Genomic DNA, 26384 nt, shown 5'->3' with positions numbered 1-26384 from the left:
AACATAAAAAGAGTGCAAAATGTGCTGTTTTTATAGTCTACGTCTAATGGTCAGTATATGCAGCAGGTGAAATGTGAAGTTCTAAGCACTTCAAATTTGTATTCCTAAACAGATTGCACTGAATCTATATCAAAAACACTTATTACTGGTTGTTTAACAATTTCTGTTTCACAGGCTACCTTTATTTTATTCTGTTGGATAGCTAGTGGTTAAAATATTGGCCTTTTGAGGCTGAAATTTCATTCAGGTTATAAACAGTAAAGTTAATAAACTTTGCATCAGATCATACTGTCTACATATATAGTTGAAAGTGACATTCTTGTTACATCTAGGCTCCATGTTTTATCATATCTAAGCACAGATTTAAGTAAAAAGAAGCATATATTCATCTCCCATATCATTTATATGCTTTTTAATATGCAAACGTGGGGAACGGCCTAAATTGACAACCTGTTTTTTTAAGCAAGACATAGCTAAAGACCATTTTATCCACATGTGTTATGCTGTTTGAAACTTATATTTCCATTGAAAGTGCATTCATAACATGTTAAAGTTTTTTTGATAACTTAACAACTCCAGAAAATTGTTGTAAGGGAAACATATTACATTTGATATAAGGCCTCACTTTATTTGAAAACCTCTATTTTTTGGCACAGGCTCATATAAATTTACCTTCTGGCCATCTTTCATAAGTCTGATACATGAAGTATGCTTTCTGTTGCTTTAAATAGATGTTAACTGATACATAGAGACATTAAAAAGTGTTAGTTTTGGTTTCTTTTGGTTTTTAGCAGCTCAAATTTGATAGTTGAAATTGTTCTAATTCAACGCCACAATTTAGCACCCAAAATTCAGATATAAAAAATGCCTAATTTTTTTTATTTGGTATCATATGGCTTTGAAACTTTGTAAACTGTTTTATAATATACTTAGCTAAAATCATGCCAAGTGTTATTAGAATTGGTCAAGTTTTAGGCCCCTAATAGGCCCAAGACCACAATTAATGATCCCGCTTTTCGTTGTTCACGAATATAGTTCCCCTTAATTATAGTGTATTTTTTCTTTATCTTTTTTCTTTCCCTTTCTCATTCATTTCTTAGCTTTTCTGGGGTGGAAATGAAAGGAGAGAGCTGAAATAAACTTTTGGATGTTTTATTTTAACTGATTTTAACAAGGAAAGAGTGATTAGGCCAGGTGCAAAAAGGTTATATTTACACTTTTCGGAACATCTCTTGACTTGCCTATAGGGGTATGGATGTGTATTGGCTAAATTTGTATGTTGGGTGAAAGCAATCTTTCTGAATTTTGGATATATTTTTGGACTAGTACTATATATGACACACACAAAAAATTGGACAAAAAGAATCGGTGCAATTTTTTTAATGAGACAAAAAGTTATAAAGAACTAATAGAGGAATTAATTGTGGTCTGTGGCCTAAGAGGTGCATTTCAGCAAATTTTGAAATTTTACTTTGACATCTTCTCTGAATGATCTAAAGGTATTAATTTGTCAAACTACATGAGAAGAAATGATTTTCAAAAAAGAGTTTTTTTTCTGATATCTATTTGTGTTTGTGGTATTTATTTCAGTTCTCTTACTCATTTGTGAACTCTGCACACAAAAGAAAGTAGATAAAAAACATAAAAAGAGTGCAAAATGTGCTGTTTTTATAGTCTACGTCTAATGGTCAGTATATGCAGCAGGTGAAATGTGAAGTTCTAAGCACTTCAAATTTGTATTCCTAAACAGATTGCACTGAATCTATATCAAAAACACTTATTACTGGTTGTTTAACAATTTCTGTTTCACAGGCTACCTTTATTTTATTCTGTTGGATAGCTAGTGGTTAAAATATTGGCCTTTTGAGGCTGAAATTTCATTCAGGTTATAAACAGTAAAGTTAATAAACTTTGCATCAGATCATACTGTCTACATATATAGTTGAAAGTGACATTCTTGTTACATCTAGGCTCCATGTTTTATCATATCTAAGCACAGATTTAAGTAAAAAGAAGCATATATTCATCTCCCATATCATTTATATGCTTTTTAATATGCAAACGTGGGGAACGGCCTAAATTGACAACCTGTTTTTTTAAGCAAGACATAGCTAAAGACCATTTTATCCACATGTGTTATGCTGTTTGAAACTTATATTTCCATTGAAAGTGCATTCATAACATGTTAAAGTTTTTTTGATAACTTAACAACTCCAGAAAATTGTTGTAAGGGAAACATATTACATTTGATATAAGGCCTCACTTTATTTGAAAACCTCTATTTTTTGGCACAGGCTCATATAAATTTACCTTCTGGCCATCTTTCATAAGTCTGATACATGAAGTATGCTTTCTGTTGCTTTAAATAGATGTTAACTGATACATAGAGACATTAAAAAGTGTTAGTTTTGGTTTCTTTTGGTTTTTAGCAGCTCAAATTTGATAGTTGAAATTGTTCTAATTCAACGCCACAATTTAGCACCCAAAATTCAGATATAAAAAATGCCTAATTTTTTTTATTTGGTATCATATGGCTTTGAAACTTTGTAAACTGTTTTATAATATACTTAGCTAAAATCATGCCAAGTGTTATTAGAATTGGTCAAGTTTTAGGCCCCTAATAGGCCCAAGACCACAATTAATGATCCCGCTTTTCGTTGTTCACGAATATAGTTCCCCTTAATTATAGTGTATTTTTTCTTTATCTTTTTTCTTTCCCTTTCTCATTCATTTCTTAGCTTTTCTGGGGTGGAAATGAAAGGAGAGAGCTGAAATAAACTTTTGGATGTTTTATTTTAACTGATTTTAACAAGGAAAGAGTGATTAGGCCAGGTGCAAAAAGGTTATATTTACACTTTTCGGAACATCTCTTGACTTGCCTATAGGGGTATGGATGTGTATTGGCTAAATTTGTATGTTGGGTGAAAGCAATCTTTCTGAATTTTGGATATATTTTTGGACTAGTACTATATATGACACACACAAAAAATTGGACAAAAAGAATCGGTGCAATTTTTTTAATGAGACAAAAAGTTATAAAGAACTAATAGAGGAATTAATTGTGGTCTGTGGCCAAAAAGTAAGAGGTGCATTTCAGCAAATTTTGAAATTTTACTTTGACATCTTCTCTGAATGATCTAAAGGTATTAATTTGTCAAACTACATGAGAAGAAATGATTTTCACTTTCATTTGATAGAAATTTTGTGAAAAAGTCACTTTTCAGGTTAAAATGCCTAAAATGTAGCTTTTTCAATATTTTTAGTAGTTTTGCAAAACTGCATGCTTAATTTCTCTCTGAGAGTTTTTTTTCTGATATCTATTTGTGTTTGTGGTATTTATTTCAGTTCTCTTACTCATTTGTGAACTCTGCACACAAAAGAAAGTAGATAAAAAACATAAAAAGAGTGCAAAATGTGCTGTTTTTATAGTCTACGTCTAATGGTCAGTATATGCAGCAGGTGAAATGTGAAGTTCTAAGCACTTCAAATTTGTATTCCTAAACAGATTGCACTGAATCTATATCAAAAACACTTATTACTGGTTGTTTAACAATTTCTGTTTCACAGGCTACCTTTATTTTCTTCTGTTGGATAGCTAGTGGTTAAAATATTGGCCTTTTGAGGCTGAAATTTCATTCAGGTTATAAACAGTAAAGTTAATAAACTTTGCATCAGATCATACTGTCTACATATATAGTTGAAAGTGACATTCTTGTTACATCTAGGCTCCATGTTTTATCATATCTAAGCACAGATTTAAGTAAAAAGAAGCATATATTCATCTCCCATATCATTTATATGCTTTTTAATATGCAAACGTGGGGAACGGCCTACATTGACAACCTGTTTTTTTAAGCAAGACATAGCTAAAGACCATTTTATCCACATGTGTTATGCTGTTTGAAACTTATATTTCCATTGAAAGTGCATTTATAACATGTTAAAGTTTTTTTGATAACTTAACAACTCCAGAAAATTGTTGTAAGGGAAACATATTACATTTGATATAAGGCCTCACTTTATTTGAAAACCTCTATTTTTTGGCACAGGCTCATATAAATTTACCTTCTGGCCATCTTTCATAAGTCTGATACATGAAGTATGCTTTCTGTTGCTTTAAATAGATGTTAACTGATACATAGAGACATTAAAAAGTGTTAGTTTTGGTTTCTTTTGGTTTTTAGCAGCTCAAATTTGATAGTTGAAATTGTTCTAATTCAACGCCACAATTTAGCACCCAAAATTCAGATATAAAAAATGCCTAATTTTTTTTATTTGGTATCATATGGCTTTGAAACTTTGTAAACTGTTTTATAATATACTTAGCTAAAATCATGCCAAGTGTTATTAGAATTGGTCAAGTTTTAGGCCCCTAAGAGGTGCATTTCAGCAAATTTTGAAATTTTACTTTGACATCTTCTCTGAATGATCTAAAGGTATTAATTTGTCAAACTACATGAGAAGAAATGATTTTCACTTTCATTTGATAGAAATTTTGTGAAAAAGTCACTTTTCAGGTTAAAATGCCTAAAATGTAGCTTTTTCAATATTTTTAGTAGTTTTGCAAAACTGCATGCTTAATTTCTCTCTGAGAGTTTTTTTTCTGATATCTATTTGTGTTTGTGGTATTTATTTCAGTTCTCTTACTCATTTGTGAACTCTGCACACAAAAGAAAGTAGATAAAAAACATAAAAAGAGTGCAAAATGTGCTGTTTTTATAGTCTACGTCTAATGGTCAGTATATGCAGCAGGTGAAATGTGAAGTTCTAAGCACTTCAAATTTGTATTCCTAAACAGATTGCACTGAATCTATATCAAAAACACTTATTACTGGTTGTTTAACAATTTCTGTTTCACAGGCTACCTTTATTTTCTTCTGTTGGATAGCTAGTGGTTAAAATATTGGCCTTTTGAGGCTGAAATTTCATTCAGGTTATAAACAGTAAAGTTAATAAACTTTGCATCAGATCATACTGTCTACATATATAGTTGAAAGTGACATTCTTGTTACATCTAGGCTCCATGTTTTATCATATCTAAGCACAGATTTAAGTAAAAAGAAGCATATATTCATCTCCCATATCATTTATATGCTTTTTAATATGCAAACGTGGGGAACGGCCTACATTGACAACCTGCTTTTTTAAGCAAGACATAGCTAAAGACCATTTTATCCACATGTGTTATGCTGTTTGAAACTTATATTTCCATTGAAAGTGCATTTATAACATGTTAAAGTTTTTTTGATAACTTAACAACTCCAGAAAATTGTTGTAAGGGAAACATATTACATTTGATATAAGGCCTCACTTTATTTGAAAACCTCTATTTTTTGGCACAGGCTCATATAAATTTACCTTCTGGCCATCTTTCATAAGTCTGATACATGAAGTATGCTTTCTGTTGCTTTAAATAGATGTTAACTGATACATAGAGACATTAAAAAGTGTTAGTTTTGGTTTCTTTTGGTTTTTAGCAGCTCAAATTTGATAGTTGAAATTGTTCTAATTCAACGCCACAATTTAGCACCCAAAATTCAGATATAAAAAATGCCTAATTTTTTTTATTTGGTATCATATGGCTTTGAAACTTTGTAAACTGTTTTATAATATACTTAGCTAAAATCATGCCAAGTGTTATTAGAATTGGTCAAGTTTTAGGCCCCTAAGAGGTGCATTTCAGCAAATTTTGAAATTTTACTTTGACATCTTCTCTGAATGATCTAAAGGTATTAATTTGTCAAACTACATGAGAAGAAATGATTTTCACTTTCATTTGATAGAAATTTTGTGAAAAAGTCACTTTTCAGGTTAAAATGCCTAAAATGTAGCTTTTTCAATATTTTTAGTAGTTTTGCAAAACTGCATGCTTAATTTCTCTCTGAGAGTTTTTTTTCTGATATCTATTTGTGTTTGTGGTATTTATTTCAGTTCTCTTACTCATTTGTGAACTCTGCACACAAAAGAAAGTAGATAAAAAACATAAAAAGAGTGCAAAATGTGCTGTTTTTATAGTCTACGTCTAATGGTCAGTATATGCAGCAGGTGAAATGTGAAGTTCTAAGCACTTCAAATTTGTATTCCTAAACAGATTGCACTGAATCTATATCAAAAACACTTATTACTGGTTGTTTAACAATTTCTGTTTCACAGGCTACCTTTATTTTCTTCTGTTGGATAGCTAGTGGTTAAAATATTGGCCTTTTGAGGCTGAAATTTCATTCAGGTTATAAACAGTAAAGTTAATAAACTTTGCATCAGATCATACTGTCTACATATATAGTTGAAAGTGACATTCTTGTTACATCTAGGCTCCATGTTTTATCATATCTAAGCACAGATTTAAGTAAAAAGAAGCATATATTCATCTCCCATATCATTTATATGCTTTTTAATATGCAAACGTGGGGAACGGCCTAAATTGACAACCTGCTTTTTTAAGCAAGACATAGCTAAAGACCATTTTATCCACATGTGTTATGCTGTTTGAAACTTATATTTCCATTGAAAGTGCATTTATAACATGTTAAAGTTTTTTTGATAACTTAACAACTCCAGAAAATTGTTGTAAGGGAAACATATTACATTTGATATAAGGCCTCACTTTATTTGAAAACCTCTATTTTTTGGCACAGGCTCATATAAATTTACCTTCTGGCCATCTTTCATAAGTCTGATACATGAAGTATGCTTTCTGTTGCTTTAAATAGATGTTAACTGATACATAGAGACATTAAAAAGTGTTAGTTTTGGTTTCTTTTGGTTTTTAGCAGCTCAAATTTGATAGTTGAAATTGTTCTAATTCAACGCCACAATTTAGCACCCAAAATTCAGATATAAAAAATGCCTAATTTTTTTTATTTGGTATCATATGGCTTTGAAACTTTGTAAACTGTTTTATAATATACTTAGCTAAAATCATGCCAAGTGTTATTAGAATTGGTCAAGTTTTAGGCCCCTAAGAGGTGCATTTCAGCAAATTTTGAAATTTTACTTTGACATCTTCTCTGAATGATCTAAAGGTATTAATTTGTCAAACTACATGAGAAGAAATGATTTTCACTTTCATTTGATAGAAATTTTGTGAAAAAGTCACTTTTCAGGTTAAAATGCCTAAAATGTAGCTTTTTCAATATTTTTAGTAGTTTTGCAAAACTGCATGCTTAATTTCTCTCTGAGAGTTTTTTTTCTGATATCTATTTGTGTTTGTGGTATTTATTTCAGTTCTCTTACTCATTTGTGAACTCTGCACACAAAAGAAAGTAGATAAAAAACATAAAAAGAGTGCAAAATGTGCTGTTTTTATAGTCTACGTCTAATGGTCAGTATATGCAGCAGGTGAAATGTGAAGTTCTAAGCACTTCAAATTTGTATTCCTAAACAGATTGCACTGAATCTATATCAAAAACACTTATTACTGGTTGTTTAACAATTTCTGTTTCACAGGCTACCTTTATTTTATTCTGTTGGATAGCTAGTGGTTAAAATATTGGCCTTTTGAGGCTGAAATTTCATTCAGGTTATAAACAGTAAAGTTAATAAACTTTGCATCAGATCATACTGTCTACATATATAGTTGAAAGTGACATTCTTGTTACATCTAGGCTCCATGTTTTATCATATCTAAGCACAGATTTAAGTAAAAAGAAGCATATATTCATCTCCCATATCATTTATATGCTTTTTAATATGCAAACGTGGGGAACGGCCTAAATTGACAACCTGTTTTTTTAAGCAAGACATAGCTAAAGACCATTTTATCCACATGTGTTATGCTGTTTGAAACTTATATTTCCATTGAAAGTGCATTTATAACATGTTAAAGTTTTTTTGATAACTTAACAACTCCAGAAAATTGTTGTAAGGGAAACATATTACATTTGATATAAGGCCTCACTTTATTTGAAAACCTCTATTTTTTGGCACAGGCTCATATAAATTTACCTTCTGGCCATCTTTCATAAGTCTGATACATGAAGTATGCTTTCTGTTGCTTTAAATAGATGTTAACTGATACATAGAGACATTAAAAAGTGTTAGTTTTGGTTTCTTTTGGTTTTTAGCAGCTCAAATTTGATAGTTGAAATTGTTCTAATTCAACGCCACAATTTAGCACCCAAAATTCAGATATAAAAAATGCCTAATTTTTTTTATTTGGTATCATATGGCTTTGAAACTTTGTAAACTGTTTTATAATATACTTAGCTAAAATCATGCCAAGTGTTATTAGAATTGGTCAAGTTTTAGGCCCCTAATAGGCCCAAGACCACAATTAATGATCCCGCTTTTCGTTGTTCACGAATATAGTTCCCCTTAATTATAGTGTATTTTTTCTTTATCTTTTTTCTTTCCCTTTCTCATTCATTTCTTAGCTTTTCTGGGGTGGAAATGAAAGAAGAGAGCTGAAATAAACTTTTGGATGTTTTATTTTAACTGATTTTAACAAGGAAAGAGTGATTAGGCCAGGTGCAAAAAGGTTATATTTACACTTTTCGGAACATCTCTTGACTTGCCTATAGGGGTATGGATGTGTATTGGCTAAATTTGTATGTTGGGTGAAAGCAATCTTTCTGAATTTTGGATATATTTTTGGACTAGTACTATATATGACACACACAAAAAATTGGACAAAAAGAATCGGTGCAATTTTTTTAATGAGACAAAAAGTTATAAAGAACTAATAGAGGAATTAATTGTGGTCTGTGGCCTTATCATTATGCATCATTGTGTAGTATTAAATCAGCCAGGACCCAGTTTACACTGGTTTTTGCTTGTATTCCACTACACTCGAACAAAGTGTTGTGGTTTGACGGGAACCAGTTTTAGAATTTGTAAACTACAAAACGTAATCGGTTATTGTTCATTCCGTTTTGGTGTTTCATACCGACTTATATGGTTTGAATAAGCTTAAGACCCTTCAAACATTAATGCGATAGGTATATTAAAGATTGTTTTACAAAAGGATTGAACTGTTTTACTTTCAAAGTCGTACTATAGGGATATCTGTTTTTCTGATTTCCACTCTCACCGGTTAATTTCTTCTTTTACACGTGCTTTGGAAACTTCCTGTTTAATCGCAAGTTTTAAAATTGTTTTTGAGTGAATTTAACTTATTCTAACAATCATAAAGCGTTCAAGAATCATTTTAAAGCAGTTTCTTCTTCTCTTTGATGATGGAAAATAGGTTTTCTCAAGAAAATACCGCAAACGATCGCAGATGAATTGAAACGTACAAGTCAAGTCGGCACCTGGTTAAATTGGCATCTAGTCAAATCGGCACCTATTCGACGTCAATTCGGCATCCAATAATATTTGTTATAATATTTTCTATTCAATTAATTAATTACTGTTACCAAGTACATAGTGAATATGTTGCTGTGTATTTTGGTAAACCACGAAACGAAACGAAAGTGAATATGTAGTGTATAAAGGTAAACAACGAAGCCCTTACCAAAGCTGTTGTTTTAACAATTAGACAATTTGTGTAATTGTAAAAACAAGTCAATTATTAAAATAAAATGGAAAACTATGAGTCCCTTTCAATAAATCAAACTTTCATGCCAAATAATTAGCAAATTTAAGGTGTTTGTTTTTCAGTAAAGTTTAAACAGCATTAAACCAACAATCCTGTAAAATGCTCAACTGGTTAAAATAATGCAGAAAAATACACAATATCTCATGTATTAGTCCAAATAATTATGTCGTCTGGCAAGGCTATTTTATTATTTTTCTGGGACGCCTTCCTACGACGTTCGTAGGAAGGCGTCCCAGAAAAAAAATTAACATAGCCATGCGGTCATAGGAAGGTGTTCCAGAATTAAATTAAAAAAGCCTTGCCAGACGTAATAATTATTTGGACTACTCATATATATATATATCATTAAAAATACACCAAAAAAAGTCATTAGTTGAGAAAAATAAATATATACAAAATGTACATGAACACCCAAAAATGTGAAAGTTAGTATTTAACTCTTTTTGCATAAATACTGAAAAAAATTCTGGCAACCCCTTATTTTTACCCTATTGCTTAAAATACTGTTAACAATATATATTTAACATGGGTGACGAATTGACTATATCAGGTGTCGATTTTAACCAGGTGCTGATTTGTGCAGGTGCCAATTTAACTAGGTGCCAGTTTGACTAGAATTCTTTGACAAATGTTTGAAACTATCTGAGTTTCATTAGACCTTTGATAGCAGTAACAAAAAGATTATTTACTTAATATTTTGTGGGAGAAGGGGGTTCAGACTGTGTGGTATCAGGTCTGTTTGTGCCCAATACATTTTCGCACCCTACACGTTCGCACATTCACGCTCCACTCATTCGCGCCCAATTTTAATTCAAATTCAACTTGAATAATTGGAAAATCATGGTTGTTGTTTTAAATTGCTTTGGTGTAAATACTGAATGTATTTATAGCTTGGTATGAGTAAAACATTGAAGATTTTAAAGGAAAAAACACAAAAGATAATTGTTTTTAACAGCTTGGTCCCATTGATCTGAAACAACGAAACAATAAAACATAGAAACCAAAATATAGCAATCCACTAATATAACCAAAACATGATAAAATTTATTCAACACGCAGAAACAAACATAGTCAGAATCTCACTTCATTTTGAAACAAGTCAATGAAACAAGTTATAGCAATACACTAACCAAAACATGATTAAGAGTTATTCAACACAAAATAAAACGTTGACAAAATACCACTTTATTTAGAAAGGATTATTATTATTTTTAGCAATACCTTATCCAAAACATGATTAAGATTTATTCAACACAAAAAAAAAATTGCTGTCTCACTTTATTTTGAGACAATGACAACAATTATACTTATAAGAAAACACTTGCTTACAGAGTTATTAAACACAAAACCAATTAAGATTGGGTGCGAACATGTAGGGTGTGAAAGTGAAAGGGGTGAAAATGAGTGGGCGCAAACGTGAATGGAAGCGAACGGACCCAGATTCAGACTATGTACCAGTGAGAAATATACAAGCCTTTCTACGGTATTTATTTGTACAATTCAGCTAGTCTTGACCTATTCATTTGTCTTAAAAAAAACCAGCCAGTTGTCACCTTCACTTCACACACACACACATATACGAATATCAATTATATGCTCACGATACATGTTGCATTGTTAAACTAATTACGGTATGTGAAAATCAAGACTTGCATAAAAACTATCCCAATATTAGAGACAGTGGCGTCATTTTTCTTCAAAGCTTTCAGCTCTTTGATTTATTCATTTACAATTTTCTGCAATGTATAAACATATATCAAGTCTCAACAATCCATTGCTAGTCGATTACAATAATTTTTTTACTATCCATACGAGCCCCTAGTGAAAAAAGAAGAAGGTAATTACCTTCGATGAATGACCTACTTTCACTTTGGAGGATCAGGTCAGGAAATCGATAAAAAAATCAGTGAAAATACAGCGACATCTGTGTGGTCTTTTGCTATGTTGAAATAACTCCGTATGACTAAACTGTTCCCTGTTTTTGTTTACCAGTTTTATAGATGGGTTCCGAATGCAATGTAGCTATAAGAAAAGGTAAGAGATATTCGAAAAAAGTAGTTTTGCCGGTCTTTTACAAATTAAAGAAAAAACAGTTAACAGGGAACAGTTTAGTCAAACGTAGTTATTTCAACATAGCAAAAGACCACACAGATGTCGCTGTATTTTCACTTCCGTGAATCGAGGTTCAAACGGACGACAATTGTAGAACAAACTCAGAAAACAAGACACAAAACCTCCGCAGATCACCATGTGACCTATTTAAACGTGGAGAAAAATGTCTCAGGAATCTAGGGATGTAATTTATATGAAAAGTAAGTGAGTTTTTATATGATTTTTTTATCGATTTCCTGACCTGATCCTCCAAAGTGAAAGTAGGTCATTCATCGAAGGTAATTACCTTCTTCTTTTTTTCACTTGGGGCTCGTATGGATAGTAAAAAAAATATTGTAATCGACTAGCAATGGATTGTTGAGACTTGATATATGTTTATACATTGTAGAAAATTGTAAATGAATAAAAAAAAACGCCAAAATTTTATTTTAGTGAGGTCCAAAAAAAAAGGGGGGTCCATTCCCCAAATACCTGTGCGATGGACACCCGAATGCGAAAATTGTAAGTTCGTACAAAGTTGGTCCCGATCTCGTTCAAATACAAAAAAGTGACCGAAGCAAGTACGATTAATAACGAAGTCTATTCGATGGTGCCGAAATTACATACGATAGCAAAAGATGGACATACGAAGGTTAACCGAAGACGGGTATTTAAGCTTTATATCTCAGCCGAAGCCTACACGATGGATCACGAAGGCTACACGATGGATTACGATGATGGCGCGATGGCCATACGATGTTTAAAAGACGTGTGTACAGCTGCTTACGATACTTTTAAATTATATGCCGAATATGTTACAAACGAGGGGATGCCACGCTCAGCATTGCCTTGTTTGAACTGTAAAATGTGTGCACTAGTCTGAATAATCACCCATAATTATGTCCATGTTTACTTTACTAATCTATCTCAAAGGTAAGGTAATGGGTTCGTTGATCCCTTTTATTCAAAAAGAGCTCTTTCCAGGAGAATATCATAATAATATAGACAAAAGGAAGGATGTGGGGTAAGCAAAAAATGCGGCAAAATATGACATATAGAAACCAAAATGGTTATTGAGTAAACATTCGTGTGACAACAACTCAGACGATACATAAAAAAAACAGAAAAATACAGAAAAGGTTGGTTTCCCTATATACGTGTACCTACAGTGTTGGTGTACGAGGTGCGTTTATGATATTCATTATGTTACTTGATATGAAAAATTGACAAAAAATGATATTTTACTTGTAAAAGTAAATCCTGAGCCTGTAATAGCTGCTCTTCTTGTTACATTTGAATTAATAGAAACAACGCTGTCGCCTTTCTTGTTCTCATAGAATCATATGCTATGAGCTTCATGTTTTGTGAACGTCTTTCTTAACTGTCGTATTAGACTAACCAGTGCATATCGCGCATGGTACTTTAAATGTATTTTAGCCCAAAAATTAACTTACTTTTAGCTAGATTTATTGCCATCGTAGTTCCATCGTGTCGCCTTCGTACTTTTATTCGATAGCAACACGACGGGATTACGAGGTCTTCACGACGTCGTGTTGCCATCGTAAGACCTTCGGGTAGCTTCGTGTTTCATTCGTGTAGACATCGTAATGTATAAACTGCCCCATGGAAACGATGGAAACACGAATGCATTACGATTTTCAAAGATGCATTCCCGGTGACATTACGATGGTGAGGATGGTGATATGAACTCAATACGAACCCTCATCATCGGGGATTTTTTAATGAAAAATTGAGAACCCTTCCCGAAGTTGTCCCCGAATGCTAGAAAAAGTAGCCGATGGTTCTATGATGGTTAAAGATGACACTACGAATAGCCCGATCTGGATACGATCAGTCCCGATTTTGAAAATTTCCATAATCGTGTTGCCATCGGCGTAAAAATCGGGACAGTGTGACGCGGGCATAAAGGAATTCAAAAACGTAACGCCTATTTTTTTTATTGTGACATTTGATTATGTATTTATTTTTTAAATTCGTGTTAAAATTTCCTTGGTATTTTGTTTATTTTACTTTTGAATAAAGTGAGCACTGCCAAACTTCTAATCAGATTACAAACTATAATACATTTTTCGAGAGAGAAAAAATCAATGACCCTCACGAAATACGAATGGTCGATAGCGTAACAGGAAATACTTAAAATTTACTTTGATCACATTGTCATTTCTAATGAATTCTACCTCAGGAATAGATAACCTTGGCTGTATTTGCCAAACGTTTAGGAACTTTTGGGCCTTAATCTCTTCAACTTTGTTTGGGTTTTTAAACTTTATTTTATTCCAGCGTCATAGATGAGTCTTTTGTATAAAAAAACGCGCGTCTGGCGCAGTACAAAATATCAATCCTGGTATCTATGATGAATTTATTTTCTACAGGACGAGTGCCTGGTGAGCCACAGGAATTAACAAGACGTGACTGGATTGTACCATTTAACAACTTCACAGAAACACAGAAACGTGGTTTCCGTGGCCTTTACGACTGTGACGGATGCGGGGGATTTGTAAGTATATTTATATACATTGTATATACTGAACAAGATAATATAAAACAGATACTTTAACATAGACACCAGTGCAGCAAAAACTGTGATAATTATTGAGCACCACTGCGATCAACAAAGAAAAGTACTACTAATACTTGTTTGAGGAGAAGCGATTTCATATTTATAAAAATATAAAAATCACTGAAAGGCATTTTGTTTTAAGATGCTTTGTTATTTGATAGAATGTTTGTTCTGTGATATCGAATAGACGACCGGCATTCCTATGAAAACCAATCGTGCTTCTATTTTCGTCGACCTTTTATTTCATTCGTATGGGGCTCACATTGCCTGCACAAGCAAAGGACTTGTCAAGAAACAAAAAAAAATAAGCTAGCATTATCCTAAAGGTTTTTACCTTTTACTATATATAGATGATATACATGTACCTTCATTGAATAAAATCATTGTTTTGTGATAAACTGATCGCAGCTATATATCTATTAAAATTGAGGACACGAGCATAACAAATACTATAAGGTCTGTTGTATATTATATTTAACTACAATCTATAAACTGGCATTGGTTGAAAACAGTAGACGGCGTATAATAAGATTGAGAATGGAAATAAGGATTGCGTCAAAGACACAACATCCCGACCATAGAAAGAATAACAGCAGAAGGTCACCAACAGGTCTTCAATATAGCGATAAATTCCAATGTCTTTTCCCGTACTGTAGTTGTACTTTAATTGAGTTTGTAACTCCCTCGTTCAGGACATTATTATAGTTATCATTGATTTTATCATTGATTTTATCATGCATTTATGTATTTTTATATTTCCTTTTATTGCTGAACATTATCTTTTTCAGAATACTGGTTTTAAGAAATGTGACCGACGACTTGCTAACGACTGTTACAAAGCCAACGCTGTGTGTGAAAGAGATAGTGGACTTGAATGCAAATGGCGACTTATTGAACCATGTCAATGATGTTCAAAGTTTTGCATTCTCTGTATTGGTGTTTGCATTGTTGCTTTTGTTTGTAGTATAATACTACTTATCATTAATAACACAATCATACGGGAATGCGTTCTTTCATAGTATTATGAACCAATAGTTTTTTTTCCTTTGTTCATTTTGGTGGTAGCGTTCGATCCTAAATAATCTTTAAAAAAAAAGATGTGGTACGATTGCCAATGAGATAACTCTCTACAAGAGACCAAAATGACACAGAATTTAACAACTATAGGTCACTGTATGGCCTTCAACAATGAGCAAAACCCATTTCGCATAGTCAGCTATAAATGGCCCCGAAATGACAATGTAAAACAATTCAAACGAGAACTATACGACCTTATTTATTTACAAAAAAACGTTGTCTATTTCAGGTTAGTCGTTGTATGGTCTTCACCAATAAACAAAAAGCAGACCGTATAGAAAGAAAAAGAAAATATCCAGCATCCCAAAATGTAATTCAAACGAAAAAACAACGTCTTGATTTGTGTAAAAAAAATTGATTTAGAACAAACAACGAATTTGACAGACAGCAGCCAACGAAAACCGCTGATTGATTGGTTACGGACTTTGTACAGAATTATACGAAATGTGATGGGGTTGAACATGTATGGGAGCCCTAAATCATCCCTCCGCCTTAGAAGTATTGTAACATGCCGTCAATCCATATCTAAATACTATCTAAATTCGGCTTCGCATCGGTTGACAATGATTTTCTTGTTCTAACAAAAAAAATACATTTTTTTCATGTCCATTGAATTTAAGTTAAATGATATATAAATGTCATATGCCTCACAATACATGTACGTCCATAGCGATTTTAGTATAAGGGTCGAACAGATATATTTATATATTTACATTAGATGTATGTTTCATTATATTCTAATTCGTCACCTCAAACGCATATAAAGTATTTATAAAATAAAAACAAACACTTGTTACATAGGAATAGCTCGCCAGCATGTGCAGCTATATTCGACTAAACAAAAAAAGGCGCAATTGTGTGCTTTTTAAATTTCCTAAATTTTTAGTTACTGTTAGACGTTCACTGATGTTCTCTTTGACATATCCGTCCTTATCCCGGTCTGATTTCCAGCGACCATGTTTTTTGAAGATTCTATCGTCCACATGCGCATTTGCAGCAGCAGTGGCGCCTCCGGACCTCAAACTATGCAAACCAAAATACTTTTTGTCTAAACCAATAGATGTTAAAGTAGATAACATAATGTCGCTTGCAGTAGTATAAGAAAGCTTACCATTTCTTAATTTGTAACCATTTACAGATTTACAAAAAGATAAAGGACGAAAAATCAAATCATTACTGTCCGACTTGATGTTTGCTAAATCTAAATATTTCATCAACATTTTAACGGGACATGTAATTTTGTCCGTTTTTGAAATAAGTACATCTCTACCCTCACGGTAAATATCAGTTTTACTACTCTCTATCAGTAAACTTATGTACGAATCATGAAAAACAATATTATTTCTTGTCAGATTTGCTAATTCTGAATACCTCAAAAATCCAGCAAAACTTACAAGACACATTTCTGGTGTTAAAGGTTCTTTCTTAACCACAATGTGTCCAACAGATCTCAAAGATCCTTCCCTCACAGAAATAACCAAATCCGATTCACACGGATTTTCAACTCCGGCTAATCTATAAGCCCAACTTATAGCATAAAAAGCTTCATTTATGCTGCTAGTAGATTTACCAATATTAGTCAAATAAACTAAATACGATGCGACAGAAATAACTGAAACAGGTAACGTGTTTGGAATATTAAAAGATAAACACCTCTTACAAAAAGCATTGAAAACATATCTATACTGTCGTTGAGTGTTAGCTGCTCTAGATGACAAACAAAAGGAAGGTATCTGGTCTACCAGGAGCTGCATGGCTGGAGATTGAGACTGACGAAAAGAACCAATATCAGTCCATCTTTTGGTTTTGAAAACATCTGAAAAATGTGTTACCCAATAAAGGAAAATTAAACAAGTATTCATATAAATTATTATAATAAAATGCATATGACATTAAACAATCAACCGTGCCTACTACAATATCATACTACAACATATGATACTAGGGCCATGTCGCTAAAAATACTTCATCTTTTACATTCTCCACTGAGTAATATGTACAACGTAAAATCTCATTCACCATGTCTCTGCAATTCCAAAATTGATATCAGGACCATGTGAAACAACAGAGACTAGCGTCTAATCTAACTGCGAGAACAGTTGATAAAAAAAATTCAGTTCCAAAGATACACTTCGGACTACTTCCTTTTGAATAGGTTCTATTCGTTTCTTTTAATTCTAGCACGTCTTTAACATAAGCTTTGTAAGTCAAGTTTTTATTAAAAATATATGACTAGAATGGCGCAGGTACCCATCTTGGGACAATTAAAGACCCTTTAGCCTTACAGTAAATCAGATGTTTAATTGTGCGTATAACTGAATAAATAGGGGGGACAAGCCAATTATTTTCTCCATGCCAATTTTGTGTAAACGCATCTACAGCTTCTGCGTTCGGATTCCAGAAAAGTGAGTTAAACCTTTTTGTCTTGTTATTCATCACGCTAGCAAACCTGTTAACAGTAAAAGGTCCCCATAAACTTTCTAAAAATTCAAAAAATTCATTTGGAATTTGCCAATTCTCATGATCACTCATTTTGCTAATGTAATCTGCCTTTGAATTCAATGTGCGGGGAATCCATTGTAATTCAATTTTTATATTATGCTCTTTACAAATACAAAAAATAGAATAGGCAAAATTTTGTAAATCTTCCTCGACTTCATGCTTCCAGCTTGTACTATACGTACACAATTTTGGTTATCAGTAAACCATTTTAAACTTTTGCCCATAAATAGAGTACTAAACGACAAAAGGGCCTGTTCGATTGCTCTCATCTCTCTCCAGGTGGAGCTTTTACACCTTTCTAATTCGTTCCACATTTTGTGAAAAATCTTATTTTCCAATTCTACAGTATAAGCCCCACAGGCTACATTACTAGCATCTGAAAAATTACTATCGAAGAAGGGCTGTACATAGCCAATTTCTTTTTATTCAAAGTAATCACATTGGATTTCAAGAACTTAAGCTCATTAAAAATTTCAGCTGGATAAACTATTTGTAATAATTTTTCCCAGCTCAATCTTTGCACGATGCACAAGTAACAATATCGTGTCATCAATCTAGTCAAATTTCCGAACACTGCTGATAAAGAAATGATCTAACCAGTCACTTGAGCTAATTGCCTAGCAGAGAAAAACAAAAATCGGTCTAAAATTTCATCTATAGACTGTAACAAATCATTTTATCTTCTTTCGGGAATAGAAATGCAGAATTGGGCAGAATCCCAAGTGATTCCTAACCATTGTCACTTTTGGGTAGGTTCAAAAACAGATTTTTCTACATTGACTAAAAAAACAGTCTCTTTTAGTGATTTTTTGACAAAATCGGAATCTTTCCGACATAATTCGTAATCCGAAGCCATTTCAAAACCATCATCTAAATACAAAACAATATCAATCGAATTTTGTCTCCAATATTTGACCATAGATCTCAAACATTTCGTTAATAAGTATAAGGGCTAGAAGCTAGACCAAAAACTAAATCTGAAAAACAGTAATACTTGTTATTCCAGGAAAAACCAAGAAAAACGTTTGTTGCTGAGGACAAAAGTCGTAATGATGATAACCAGACTTTAAATCGAACTTAAACAGATAAGAACCTTTTTTGAAAAATTGAATAGCTGTTTTCCAGTCTTCAATTTCTTGACAGATTTATTTAAAATTGAAAGATCCAATATTAACCTCTTTTTTTCGGACTTATTGGTGGCTACTGATAAAGGATTAACAATATAAGGCGTAAAGGGAACTTTATATGCACATCCAGAATCAACTAATTCTAAAACGGCTTTATCCACAAATTCTGAGTTGGAAACAGCAGATTTATTGTTTTTCATGTGCATACTAGGGGGGGGGGGGCACTAAAAATGGGATTACATAACCGTTTTTAATTGTATCTAAAACAAAATCACTAGCTCCAATCTTAACCCAAAAAATCGTAATGTTTTGCAAGCCTGCCTTTAACACCTTTAAAGTTATGACTAGCAGAAAACTCTTATTTTTCAAGAAATTGAACCTGTGACATAAATCCGTCAAGTTCATCGTTATTACATTCATAGCTAGAAGATAATAAACTTATATCTAGATACTTATCATTAACAGTAACTGCTGTTTGGATGGCTGGTAACTGGGTGCAGAAGCTGTGGCTGACTTGAAGTTGAGTGGGCAGTTTCTTTTCCAGTGACCATACTGCTTGCAGTATTGACAGATGTCCATAGGGCACGGCTCACGCCGTGCAGTGCTGGTACAAAAGGGCTGTTGATATCGACTGAAATCGTAAGCTGGAGGAGGAGCAGTGGCAGTAGCGATACTCCCAACTGCTGGAGAAGGTCTAGCTGTATACGGCTGAGGGCGGGTCTTTTTCTCCTTAATAGTTTTGAGGGCTGTAGTCTCAGCCTGGCGAATCTTTTTCTCGTCCTCATCATTTTTGGCGATATCGCTACTTTCATATTCTCTAACCGTAGCCCATCCCCCAGCGGAGTTATCAGCGATCCTGATGAGTTTGTTTCTTTCTTTAAGTTTACATACCAAATCACCAGTAATAGAAGAAAGGGGAGAAGCAACAGATACAAGATCCTTGTGGATTTTGTTAAGACCATCCAAAATGTTCTCATTAAATCGAAACTGAATTCGGTTCCCTTCTGATTTGAATTTAATATTAGCCTCATCTCTGAATTTCTTCGATAAATTGTCTTGTTCTGACAGAATGTCGGACTTCAAATCAACAAGTTTCTTATCCAAATAGTCTTTAAAAAGGCCAAAAGTGTCTACTAAGTCACGGTTTTGATGATTAGCTTGTGAATTTGAAGCATTAAGACGTTCGGGTTGACCATGTAAGGGGTCCCTTAACAAATCTTCTTCATTCAGATCGAGTACTGGTTCGGACATATCTTTACCTAAACTAAGCTGCCTTACTGAACGGTATACGAGCTTCGAATGACCATATATCTTTATAAATTACTTAAACAAGACGACTATTCGCGCTTTAAAAATCCCGTGCTATTTACATAACAAATATCATACTCAATATATTTACGCAATGCGACAAATATTGACCAATTAAGAAATAATTCATGGAAGCCATAGATTTGTTGGAAATTTACACATGGCCTGGGCCGTGATATTCGAATTTTATCCTGAGCGTTAGCGAGGGATAAAATTAACGAATATCACGGACCAGGCCATGTGTAAATTTACAACAAATCTATGGCTTCCATGAATTATTTCAAGGCGATTCTAATAGGACAAATAAGTTAATTTAAATACTGAAGCGAGGGTTGGTATGCCGTGTGTGGAGCTGTTCTTTTTTACTCCTTGTTAGATAAAGCTCAAATATTCTCATACATCTTTAACTTGCATTAATTATTTCGTTAATAACCGCTAGAAAAAATATATTTAATTCTCAGACCCAATATTTCCGATTTTTAATTAACATGTTTTCTCGTAAGCTACCGTCAAATCCAAAATTGACATTTCGTAAAGAAGGAGCTGCCATGTTGACTCGCTGAATCAAAGGCAATAGAATAGAAAACCTCAGAATTCCATTTTAATACAATATTATACGAACTTCGTTGGTTACAAAAAAGTTTTTATTTTTGTGATATTGACTAATTATAAAATATTGTTTTTATAATGCAACTTAAATTAGTATTCTGATATTATTTTTTTTTAATCGTAACATAAACAGTGTATGTAAAGTGCGGATCCTAAAATATCATTTTTACTGTATATGCAATAAATGTCTAATGTAGAATGAAAAATAAACAGACGAACTTTTTTTAATTTTTGAAGAAAATGAAGAAAATTAGTTAAAATGTATATGTTTAGAAATACATAATACTAATAAAACAATGTTAGAGATGCGAGCGGGGTTTTATCGCGCCTAAAGCCATCCAGCTGTGAAATATATACCAAAATAGGTGAATATTTAGGACATTTCACGAACAGATCGTGCAGGTGCTTTATAACTAACAGGTGAGATGTTGTTGCAGTAAAAAATATTCAATTTAATACAATTATTAAAGTTGTATAACGTAGAATATGTTTTTTCATTCAGTTTCTTCATATTTAACTAAATTCCACTATGATGATTTCGTAATGCTAGTCATGTTTACTGTCGAATAATGATACTATTCTTTCATTTTCACTGTGGAGCGAATCATTATTATTGTATATGCGGTGCATTATCACTGTATAATTATTTTTTTTTATCTATTACAGCTCATTTCTTTAGACATGTAGAGCAAGACTTTAGTTGATTTGCTTGCTTTTTTTTTATTGGATAATCATTATGATAACACCCAATTTAATTCAAATATTAAAAATACAGGTTAAACTATGCCTATTCATATTGTTTAAAATTGTCAATCTTATTTACAAAGTTTGTATAAACAATTATACAAACAAAGCAAGCAAGCCAACCAAAGTTTTGCTTTACATGCATTAGGAAATTAGCTGTAAAGCCTTAATTTAGCCGACTTGCTCAAACAATAGATAAAGTAAGAGAAAGATTTGATAAAATTTAACTTACGGAGGAAAGTTTGGTTTTAAAACACTCTAATAAATTCAATAGAAATAACATTTATTTCAAATGTATTCCATTTAGTTTCTTATAAAGCGTATAGGGATCTTTATCCTTTAAGTTATTTTTTTTATCCATTTCCATGACACTTCACCACTAATTACGTACATCTTGATATAGATTGCACCTTTGTTTTCGTTTAAAAGGTTTTACACTGGAGCCCTTTATAGCTTGCTGTTCGGTGTGAGCCAAGACTCCATGTTGAAGACCGTATTTTGACGTATAATGGTCTACTTTTATAAATTGTGACTCGGATGGAGAGTTGTCTCATTGTCACATACGACATCTATATATGGCTCAAAAACGAAATGAGACGGGATAAAAAAGGATAAAAAAAATCTACGCTACTTTTTTAATATATTTATAATGGGCTTAATATGAGTCAAAATAGAGTAAAATAGTAGATCGCATTTGCGTATAAGCGTCACGCCGGATTGCTGATTTTTTGCAAGCGTGACGTGTGAAAGTCAAATGATTGTGTAGTGGAAAACGGGAAATGAAGTCTAGCGGGACACAGATAATTACAAAGTATTAGAACTGCATAGTATAAGCGGGATACGGGAATCTGACAAAACAATAAGCGGAATACGGGAATCTGCCAAAACAGTAAGCGGGATCCGGGATCAGAACCCCCCAATGAGACCCCAGAATAAGATATTTTTGTATATTCATCCTATTGTTACAGTCATGCCTTCAATAACAAATGTATCCGATGCATGCATTTTTTTATATTTTTGGTCCCTTTTTCAATTTTGTGGGGTCCAAATTTATAGACAAAAGTCCTTTAATATAGATATTTGGAATTCGTTGACATGCTGAATCTAACCGTGTATCTAGTTTGGGGATTTTTTGCCTAGTTGATGAAATAGCCCACATAGAGTTCCAAAGGGTATAAAATCAACAAAAATGAATTGTAGCATGCATTTCGTGTACAATAACCCAAATGTGCATGGTTTTACCTCTGCGGTAGTATCCAGAATTTTTCATAAGTAGGGACCCACTGACTGCCTAAGAGGGCCCGCTGCTGTCACGCTCCAGTGATTCCCTTAATTTTATAAGTTAAAATCAAAGAGAAACGTAATCTGACGAATACAATATGACATTTTGAGAATCGCTTTTGTTACAAGTTTGAAAAGCTATATATTTGATGAGGAATGAATGAGGAGTTTGTATTTCAATTTGAAAATACATGTATCATAAATTCTAAAGTCATCAACTAAGTTTTTTTCATTTGTTGCAAGTGCATTTATCACATAATTCTACAATAAAAATTCCTCGCATCTTTGAAAATTCTACATTAATAATGACTGCACTAACAGTGATAATTCATCGCATCTATAGTTAAAATGGATCGCTTTCAATAATCGATATGCTATATTATGATGCTTTTATAACACTTATTTGAACTTTAATGCTATGTTTGTATATTATAAAGACATATCACAATGAAAATATGTTAAAACTTAACTTAAAATCCTTTAACTTGATATTTTCAAAACGTAAACAAATACAGTTTTCCCATGATCCTTTATTCTACAATAGACATACCCGCATATAACAGTAAAAATGAACTAGCTGGATTCGCACTTTATATACACTGATAAATATCAAGCTTATTTGCATCCCTTAATAATTACATTAGATGTAAGTTTCATTATGATACGTTATTCTGATTGGCTAACATGTTATTCCGTAAACAATTGCATCAGACAATAACATTTATCATGCATGATGACACGAGGTCCCACAAAAAAGTGCACAGGTGAATTAAATAAAACTGGATAAAAATCGTGTTTTCATGATTTTAGCTAAAAAAAAATGTAATTATAAGTATTGAATACTTCTTTTTGAAACTTTATAGGGTTGTAAAAGCGTTGACCGTGCGTACATTTTGAGAATGAAGCGCTTCCGCGCTTCATACAAAAGGTACTTCGGTCAACGCTTTTACCACCCAATAAATTTACAAAAAGAAGCATTCAATTCTTAAATGAACCCCTCATTGTAGAGAAAGTGTTCCATGATGAAATTGACATTGCACAAAATATACAGTGTTACTATATTTAGGAAATAAACAAAACTAGTTGCAATACATTAATTCTTTTTATTATGCATCTGAATAAGAATAAAAGTTCTGTAATGTTTTTTGTTTAATTAAAATTAGTAATGCAATAAATTTGGCAAAGCGTTTGCAATGTAGGTTCAAATACATGTGGATTTACGTGGGAGGTATATTGTAACATCCATTATTATGTATATCTCTGAGTCTGCGCTAAGTATAGATATATCGAGAATTTTCACACAGTGTTGTTTACAAAGCGAAAGAAGCACGTCATATTAGAATCCGAAATAACATATATTTAAAACACAAACCTGTTTATCCAATATAAACACCAATAGATGACCACTATGCGGACACACAATCACGTGTGATTGTTTACATAATAGAAAACACGTGTATGCTCAACTTTAATAAATACATGTATATTACGTTATTCTGATTGGCTAACGGCACATCACATGTTATTCCGTAAACAATGATTGCATGAGACAATAACATTTATCATGCATGATGACACGAGGTCCCACAATAAAGTGCACAGGTGAATTAAACAAAACTGGATAAAAATCGTGTTTTCATGATCCTAGCTAAAAAATGTAATTATAAGTATTGAATGCTTCTTTTTGTAACTTTATAGGGTTGTAAAAGCGTTTCAACCGTGCGTACATTTTTAGATGTTCCGCGCTTCATACAAAATGTACTTCGCGGTCAACACTTTTACACCCCAATAAATTTACAAAAAGAAGCATTCAATTCTTAAATAACTGAACAGCGCGAAGTCATCCGTGTGGCATTTTCTAATTTCCATCAAATTATCATTTCATAACATTTCTAATTATTATCTGAACTACATATATGTGTTATTTATATATAATATTGAGTACATAAGGTTAATATTTTGATAATTGTTCTCGGTACATTTAATAAGGTGTTAATGTCTTTGGCTTAGTTGCATTAATCAACCTCGGTCCAGTATTTATCTTTTTCGCTAAATCACGTATTAATATTTTGCAGGGGTATTAACCTCACCTTACACGATCTTATAATGGTTTCATATTTTCAAATTTTATTATTTTTATCCAGGTAATGTAAAATCAAAAGGGCCGAAAATATCAACAATATCAAAATATCAAAAATATCAAAATATCAAAAATATCAAAACTCCTGTTATATGAGAAAAAAATACACCTCATGGCAAAACAAAGAGTTGGGCGTTAATTATAAGTAAATGAAAACAATCAAATACATGTCATCAGCATCAGATTATCAAATTAACTAATTAAGATGACATTATGAAAAAACAAATCATGCACGTCGCTAAGTTTCGACGAGCACGCGTGAATATGTGGTGAAATTCAATTCATTGATGGTGTGATATCTCTTCCGGCTTCTGTTCGTTTTTTTCTTCAAGATCAGGCTGTATGTTGAAATTCAAATATAATGTGACACGATTGCGAGTGAGACAACTACAAATGTATCCACCATAGTTAAAATGAAGCAAATGTAATGAAATATATGCAATGATACATCCTTCCACAATGAGCAAAGTTCGTACGGTATTTTTTTCAACCTTAAAAGGCCTCGACTTTACAAAATATGAAATGGGTGAAACAAGAATTCTACCGGCCTGATTTATAAAAACACAACTTATGAAAAAATGGATACGACAAGAACCAACGACATTAAGTGATTTACAGGCTCCAGACTTAGAAAAGGCACATACAGAATGTGGCGGTGTTACACATGTTGGCCTAGTTTTGAGTTTCTGTGTCATAAGGGTTCTGTCTCATTAACCTACACCCTGCATCTCCATTTAAAATAACTTATTGGTTGAATTATTCAGTAATGAAGAAATGACAAAATTTATCCAAAAAAACTTATTACCAGTATTTTGAAAAAGAGTAAATTTCGGTTAGATAGCTGTAAATTTTGATAACTAATGATTAATAATTCGGGTCTGAGAATGAAGTTTGTCGTCTATTGTTTGGTTATAGTGCAGTCACTAATATTACCAAAAAATATATATATTCAAGCTTTTCTGAATTTACACCCTCATTAGGAACACTCAGTGCCCAATGGTTCAAATCCAAGGATGACTTTTTGTATTATAACGAAACATTTGAACAGCCATGCGACCATAAGGAACTTTAAATAAATGAGAAATGTGTCCATGGAACGCTTATGCCCCCACTGCATATAAGATTACAAAGCTGAGACACAACTGAACAACAATAATAATGACACCACCAACATTTAAACTTTATTTGTATATATTGTAATAAGCATTGTGTAAAAGTTTCATACCATTTGCTTGAGACAAACTTAATAAGAAAACAAAAACAAAAGAATCGGCAATTTTTCCATTTTTAAAGGGTATAACTCTAGAAGAGTAAAAGTGAGTCCCTCAAATTTAAACTTGATCTGTGTTTTGTGGTAATAAGCATTGCATATAACTTTCATATCATTAT

The 26384-nt window shown here is 32.6% G+C and overlaps 1 protein-coding gene across 1 annotated transcript in view; it reads left to right on the top strand.

Annotated features, from left to right (window-relative positions):
- The window catches only part of LOC134692738 (uncharacterized), a 78248-nt gene extending 63031 nt beyond the window's left edge, over window positions 1-15217 (top strand). Inside the window, exons 5-6 of the mRNA XM_063553246.1 lie at window positions 14020-14144; window positions 14996-15217. Coding sequence (XP_063409316.1) covers window positions 14020-14144; window positions 14996-15115 — 245 coding nt within the window. The 3' untranslated portion in view covers window positions 15116-15217. The remainder of the gene's footprint in view (window positions 1-14019; window positions 14145-14995) is intronic.
- The last annotated feature ends 11167 nt before the right edge of the window (window positions 15218-26384 follow it).

Source organism: Mytilus trossulus, chromosome 12 (assembly GCF_036588685.1).
Source record: "Mytilus trossulus isolate FHL-02 chromosome 12, PNRI_Mtr1.1.1.hap1, whole genome shotgun sequence".
NCBI classification, from domain to species: domain Eukaryota; kingdom Metazoa; phylum Mollusca; class Bivalvia; order Mytilida; family Mytilidae; genus Mytilus; species Mytilus trossulus.
This window is presented reverse-complemented; position numbering and strand designations above follow the sequence as displayed.